This window comes from Penaeus japonicus, unplaced genomic scaffold, assembly GCF_977035675.1.
Source record: "Penaeus japonicus unplaced genomic scaffold, GWHDUDI00000001_assembly GWHDUDI00000007, whole genome shotgun sequence".
Lineage (NCBI taxonomy): Eukaryota > Metazoa > Arthropoda > Malacostraca > Decapoda > Penaeidae > Penaeus > Penaeus japonicus.
Window position 1 is genome coordinate 33,739,729 of NW_028234409.1, and position 7,500 is coordinate 33,747,228.

The 7,500-nt window shown below is 43.2% G+C and overlaps 1 protein-coding gene across 1 annotated transcript in view; it reads right to left on the reverse strand.

Moving 5' to 3' along the window:
- LOC122247675 (uncharacterized) overlaps positions 1-5,250 on the reverse strand; it is a 16,602-nt gene extending 11,352 nt beyond the window's left edge. Inside the window, exon 1 of the mRNA XM_043007165.2 lies at positions 3,932-5,250. Coding sequence (XP_042863099.1) covers positions 3,932-3,988 — 57 coding nt within the window. The 5' untranslated portion in view covers positions 3,989-5,250. The remainder of the gene's footprint in view (positions 1-3,931) is intronic.
- Positions 5,251-7,500: the final 2,250 nt, after the last annotated feature.

Here is a 7,500-nt window from a genome sequence, read left to right on the forward strand (position 1 = left end):
AATCTTACCTGTTACCTGGTCATCAATTTGTTTTAACCTTGTTTGTACGTCGGCTTTCTTTCACTCTCTCTGTCTCTGTCTCTGTCTCTTTCTCTCTCTCTCTCTCTCTCTCTCTCTCTCTCTCTCTCTGTATCTCGCCCGTTCAGCTCTCTCTCTCTCGCTGTGTGTGTGTGTGTGTGTGTGTGTGTGTGTGTGTGTGTGTGTGTGTGTGTGTGTGTGTGTGTGTGTGTGTGTGTGTGCATGTGCATGTGCATGTGCATGTGCGTGTGCGTGTGCGCAAAATCACACTTAAACACGAATTCGCGTTCAAGTCCAAACGCGTTCATACTTTTATTTTTGTACCAGTGCAAATGTTTCTTCGTACGTTCGAAATTCAAACGCTTCGCCAGCTGCCCCGCACAGGCTTCCTATGTCAGCACTTCGCTTTCTTACCCCGATTTGTCCTCGGCTTCGGTAGTTGTGTAATACTTTCTTAGAACAATTCGTGTGACATAGTGGAGGCAAGAACTGATAACAGAGGTAACAAAGTAACAAAGTGATGAGATATCTCTGTTAGAAGTCTACGACCATTTCTAAATGAAAAGTCCTATTCATTTTCGGAATATCTATGTTAAGTTCATGAACTACATCGTTTAACTTTGTTTCGTTCTCGTCTATAAATAACATCTAATTTTCTTCTCTAGATGTATAGGTTTCGAGAGAGAGAGAGAGAGAGAGAGAGAGAGAGAGAGAGAGAGAGAGAGAGAGAGAGAGAGAGAGAGAGAGAGAGAGAGAGAGAGAGAGAGAGAGAGAGTCAGAAAGCCAAAGAAAGGCACATTCGTTAATATCACAGCAAGGTTCACGCAATCAGAGCGTCAAATACGCCGTCATGGGTCCCGTAGTATAATGACTTTCACGGCAAGGTGGGGTTAAACCTGTCGACACACGAGACGACAAATACTCTGAATCTCGAAAAACAGGTGAGTTGGGCCTAATCTTTCAGATCAGGTGAATGAGTCCTTAATCTTCTGTACAGAGGCAATTTTCTATAACCAGCAACAGCATAATCATTTATTTTTCTGTATTTAATCTTCACACACACACACACACACACACACACACACACACACACACACACACACACACTTGCGCGCGCGTGCGGGACGTTACGCTTTCTACGCTTGTCTGTTATGCAATAACTTAGTAGTCTTAAAATATAACGCCTTTATGACATAAAACAACTAAAAGACATATTATGTCATTCAAACTGTTATAACAGAAAATATGTACAATGACCACAATTAGAGGAAAATAATAATGACAATAAGGGGTGTTCAATTAATGCATTATAATAAGACAAATTACTGTCTGCATTTTGGGTCAGCATGAATAGTCTTACTGTTTTATCCCAGATGCTTTATCAGCCTGATAACATATATCTTTCATATCTGTATTAGATTATCCATCCCCGTTGATAAAAGTCGCCATAACCCGCTCCCAACCTAATATATCACATCTATTTATTCAAAAGTTCCTCCTAATTCCAAGGTCCGGCAACGAGCGAAATGCAAATTGGAAAACAAGTGAGGGATATTAAGCAGTTAAAAAGTTTAAACTTATGATACAAACACGGTGTAACACGTGGTTTACAGAGCGCACTTTTTAATTCCCTTGAGGGTTGTAACACTCTTTATTTACGTTTACAATTTCAACGAGGTGTTTGTATCCTTATTTTAACTTAAATGACTCGCGACAGACCTCCAAGTTTTAAACATAAAAACGATAAATCAGATATCAAAGAGAACGAGAAAGAAAAAGCCGAAATATCGTTTGCTTATGACCAATCGCTGCCTATACGCTGTTACTAAGTCACCGCGGCTATATTTAACATTGCGTCATGCTGAGAAAAGATCATGGAATTACTATAGTTCACTTGGTAATCTTGAAAATCGTTCCCATACGATTACACAAATCATTATCATGTTATAGACCCACAAGTGTCAAAAATTATACCCATGGTTTCAAATTTCTTGGAAACACAGGCGACCCCCATGTGAAGGTGCAACGTTCTTTCATATCAGGCGCACTAAAAAAAAAAAAAAAAAAAAAAAAAAAAATCTCATCACTTTCTTACTGGGACTTCGGCCCCCCCCCCCCACCCCCCCCCCCCCCCAAGACACACGCAGCTCCATTTCAAGCATCAGCGCAACACTCGCGCAAGCTTCAACAAGATGATTAATTCGATCCGGTCAACTGTCTTGCATCTGGCTGGCTACTGCCCCCATGGTGCTCCTTCTGCCAAAATTATGTGTTTATTACGTCTAGCATTTAATAATGATTATGAACGTATTAAGGAAGAGAAGAAAAAAAAGTCTACATCCGAATCAAAAAGTCATCGCCAAAACCTTCGTAAATTGCTTACTCATCCTTGAAAAACATTTTTTTTTCGCGGGAACTCTTGCCTGGTTACGGTCCCATTCCTCCATTACGATAAGACTAGCGTAACTAACAATTCAAAAACTAAAGACGTGCTATGGGAAAATAGGTGACGCTATGTACGTTAACACAGGAAGCAGTTCTGGTCTAGGGATAGAAGTGAGTGAGTGTGTAGGAGCGGACGAACGAGAGGACAGGAGGACGAGGAGGAGGAGGAGGAAGAGGCGGAGGAGGAGGAGAAGGAGAACCTCCTCCTCTCTCTGTCTCTTCCAACAGTTTTCCGTTCGTGTTCACAATCCTCTGTCCGCTCGCATTGTTCCTTATTAGCAACTTTCTATAACTCTAAATATATTCATACTCCGGATACATATGCGTTTTACAAGCAGATACAAGTATAGTACTTCTGAAAAGGAGACACGACTTGACCAGATGAATGAGGAAGGAAAATGCAGCAAAAATCCTTAGCGATACATGAGCGCTGTTGAGTTTAACGGTGTAAATTCTCACCAAACCAGCCAGTTCAGTGGCTGTACAGCAGGCACCGGTTTAACCTTCTGCACAGACACGCCTCATCCCTGTATCAACATTTTTTTAAATTATTTTCCTATAGGATCACTCTATACTGGTGTTGATATAACGTCGACTCATTTTCGAATGGTATCTTTCGAAAAATGTGGCGAGAAGTTGTTGGCATTTTCCTTCCGCACCTTTCAAGAATTTTAATGCGAATTATTTATCGAATATAGCTTTTTTCTGCTTATCCAGGATTGATCGTTTTCAAATCTGAGTTTTATTTGAATTTCATATGCTTTATCAACTCTACAACACTGTATTTTCCAACGATCTTAATACGGCATATTATATAAACCGTTTCAGAAAATCACCCTGGATATTCAAAAGCACAAACTTATAACATCACAGCTTTCGAAAATTCAAATGTTCACAAAAAGGGCATTCGAGAATACTCGGTACATTGATCATTTTCTGAGGAAAAAAAAGAAAAGGAAGCCAGGGAGACATCGATCGCTCGCACAACCGAGTCTATAATACCGAGATCGTCCCAAAATAACACCAATTGCAAATTCTCTGCTCTATATCGCTTCACAGAAAATAATACACCTACTCTCCACTTCAGACTTCAGTTATCAAACAGATCAGCGAAGAATAAAATTTGGCGGGAATGTCTGTGTGGCCGTGGCGGGAAATTCGGTTTTGAAGCTCGTCTCCTGACAGGATTGATCAGGCCGAATTTCTCGCCATTTTGGGCCGCAGCTCCGGCTTTCAAAATTACAATTCGCCTAGTTATCTTTCGAAATAAGGCTCCACACGAACGGGATGTCATCTTTTAGCTTTGAACCTGATTTAGATGACCAAAGAGTCGCCTATCAACACGCCACGAGACAAAACGAGAATTAAGAACGGAAGCCTGCTCAGCCGTATTTGGCGAGACTCCCGCTTCGTTAAGCCTCTTCAGGGATACGAAGGGGGGACAAATAAAAATTATTTTCTCACTCACCTCTGCAGGGGAGCTGACGTTATTCTCCGCGGGCGCAACGGCGGCGTCGTCCGACATGTTGGTGAAGGTTTGGTTGCTTAACTGTCAGAAACGGGCGCGGAGGAGAATTTTGAAGTGTGTCTGGCGGGGGTCTGGCCAGCCGAGTGCAGCGTGGGCGCCGGTCACGTGACACCGCTGCCGTTCCCTGCACCTCGCCCCCGCCCACCCTCGTCACCTCTACTAACCTCTCACACGCCCATACAACGCATATTTTCTATATTTTTCTCAGGCGGTTGCGTGTCAATGCATATTTGCGACATTCTTAAACGCTCGAAAGAAATAGTGCGGCCAAGGTGGGCTCAGGAAACGGCAAAATAGTTATTTTAAAAGGTTTGTTTATCCTAATGAATGCCCATATATTTCTTCTAACCCTATAAGTCCAGAATATGAATTTTAGTTTGTAACATGAACTTTGTTGGAGAAGAGGTTAGCGTATCTGTCGTTGACGATCGATAGTGGCATTCCACGCGAAGTGAACGGCAATTCTGACCTTGCAGAATGACCTTGCTTACCTAATCGTGATATATCATTTGCTTGAAATAAAAGTCTTCATCGACAACTGGGGTAAATGCATACCCATATTTATTCACAAGCAGTTCTCAGTCATCGACGTGGACAGATAGTAAATCAGTCCAAACGAATTATATGTCTCGGCAAGGCAGACCTTGAGCGGCGACCAGACAGATGTGTAGTGTTGGCTCGACACGCAATTACTATCATCCCGGTAGGATAACTCTCGACACAAGAAGAACAGAATTTACTCGTAGACGTATTATAACACTAAGAAGCCACATGACTGCGCTTTTATGTGTGATCTAAACAAAGTGTCTCAGAGTCAGTCTGTGTGTCTCTCAGTCTCTCTCTCTCTCTTCTCTTCTCTTCTCTTCTCTTCTCTTCTCTTCTCTTCTCTTCTCTTCTCTTCTCTTCTCTTCTCTTCTCTTCTCTCTCTCTCTCTCTCTCTCTCTCTCTCTTCTCTTCTCTCTCTCTCTCTCTCTCTCTCTCTCTCTCTCTCTCTCTCTCTCACTGCGCTTACGACAGTCCAGATTTTACAAAATAGTTATTTGTGGAATGTGGCAGTGAATGATTTCTTGACCTTTTGCTATTAAAATTGTTCTGTACAATTTGACTTTACCTTTATGCTATTTGAATTATTCTGTACCATTTTACTACATGTTATAAACATATGTAATTATTCCAAAAGTCACCATCTCGCTTTACATATTCGTCCTTAAAATACATTTATAGCAACGATCCTTTCCACATCACAAAAAAAAATAATAAAAAATAAAAAAAAAATGCCACCTTAGCTGGTAAACAAGCATGCGATCAGCATTGCCGGTAGACACAATGTTGGTTAGCATTGTCCATCTCACTCGCTGATTTAGTGAACGCCGCTATTAATACCTGGCATACACCACAATTGTTTTCTCTCTAGTTTATTTTCCATTCATGAGTTTGATGCTGTGGAGAAATAGGAGACTCTCGCCAGCCCCAATATACAAGCAAGGCTCATGTGTAGGTAGAGCCTCATTATAAACCCCGTCCATATGGACCAGGACACACGCCTGGTTCGGCAAGTCGGCATTTGCACAGAACTTCATTGAGTAACGACCGATTTCGCTCTCGCGTTCCCTCGAAATTTCTTTGATAATGTAATTGAATACAACGGAGTATTAGAGTCACTGTCAAGAATAAGTCAATCGAATCCAGGTGTGTCTGGCGGCGATAAATGAACCAATTCCGTGCCTGACGATAAGAGCTCGAGTGACCCACCCACATCATTCCGGGGTCCCCCCTCCTCTCTCCCCCCCTCCCCCTCCCCCTCCTCCTCCTCCTCCTCCTCCTCCTCCTCCTCCTCCTCCCAATCACCACTCCCCGACGCGGTGCCCCGCAGCAATCTCATGTTTATTCATTTCCCCAACGCAATAGATCGATTTTTTTTTTTGGCGGGCAAATACGACAGAACTCGAATGTTTCCCTACGCGAGGACGAAGAAACGTTATGCAGCTTGTTTATGCTTCAGAAGGAAAAAAAAACAATGTCCCAATTCGCCACGGCAGTCCATCAGAACGCGCAAGGGAGTAAAACCAGTGTAGAGTAAATTCGTCGGTCAGTGTTCCCGTGGTCCACTACAGAGAGGTCAGGCCGGCGCTTGCCATACGGCTTATATTGTAACTTTTGTCTTAGGAATGCAGACAGACGGGTACATTTTGATGGTCTGAACGGGGGAGGGGGGAGAGAAGATTGTGGCGCGAACCCAAACTTCCAAAGATTACCTGTATGCCGAGAGAGAAGCGACTCCACAATCTGTAATTCTCGTGCAGTGTAGGTAGCGAAGTGGGAACAACCGCCACTCGCTACATTCATTTTTTAGCATTCTCTCTGCCGTCCATAATCTAACCTCCTTTTTCGCATTCTCCACGACATGTATTCATCTCGCGACTCATAGCAGCTGACAGGCCTGCATGCTATAAAATTCTCCGATTTAGTCATAAACGAAAACAAAAGCTTTTTATTCGTTTGGCCGATGGAGTATTGTTTGTATGGCAACACAGCTCAGTACTGGCGGGAAGAGAGGCTGTACCACGTCCCTTTTCCTGGCTACTCGCGGTTGTCCCTCTCTCTCTCTCTCGCCAATCTCTCTCTCTCTCTCTCTCTCTCTCTCTCTCTCTCTCTCTCTCTCTCTCTCTCTCTCTCTCTCTCTCTCTCTCTCTCTCTCTCTCTCTCTCTCTCTCTCTCTCTCTCTCTCTCTCTCTCTCTCTCTCTCTCTCTCGCTCGCTCGCCAATCTCTCTCCTCCCCCGTTGCTAAAAGGAAGGTGGGCTGTATTTTGGATATACAATTGCCACTTATTAATATTTTTCTTTTGTTTACCTTGACAACTCTCTTTGACTGAAGCTTGTGGTATTCTGCTGATCTTGTGCAGTTCATACTTGATTTTGAATTTTAGCCGTTTCATTACTTCAGATAAATAAACACACACACACATAAATATGTATATATATATATATATATATATGGGGAGCTATGTATATACATATATGTTCGCACACGCATATGTGTGTGTGTGTGTGTGTGTGTGTGTGTGTGTGTGTGTGTGTGTGTGTGTGTGTGTGTGTGTGTGTGTGTGTGTGTGTGTGTGTGTGTGTGTGTGTGTGTGTGTGTGTGTGTGTGTGTGTGTGTGTGCATACCCACATACATAAACTCACACAGCAACACACACACACACACACGTATAAGTCACATTCCAATTTCCCACTCTCCAAGCAGTCCGTCAACCCTACCTACCCATGCATCGTGTGAGCGAGGTTAAACGCGCGAGCAGCCAAATCTTACATAAATCGATACTATCGCATCAACAGTAGCCCCTTTCATCCCGAGCCTTCCTATCCCCAGCTCACCAAGACCACCCCTTACTACTACTACCACTATCACTACTACGGCAACCAAAAGGGCAATGCACCGGTCGCTGAAGACGAGACGCCGGGCTGATGATCCGAGAAATGCCACGTCACGAGGCTTGGCGTTGGAA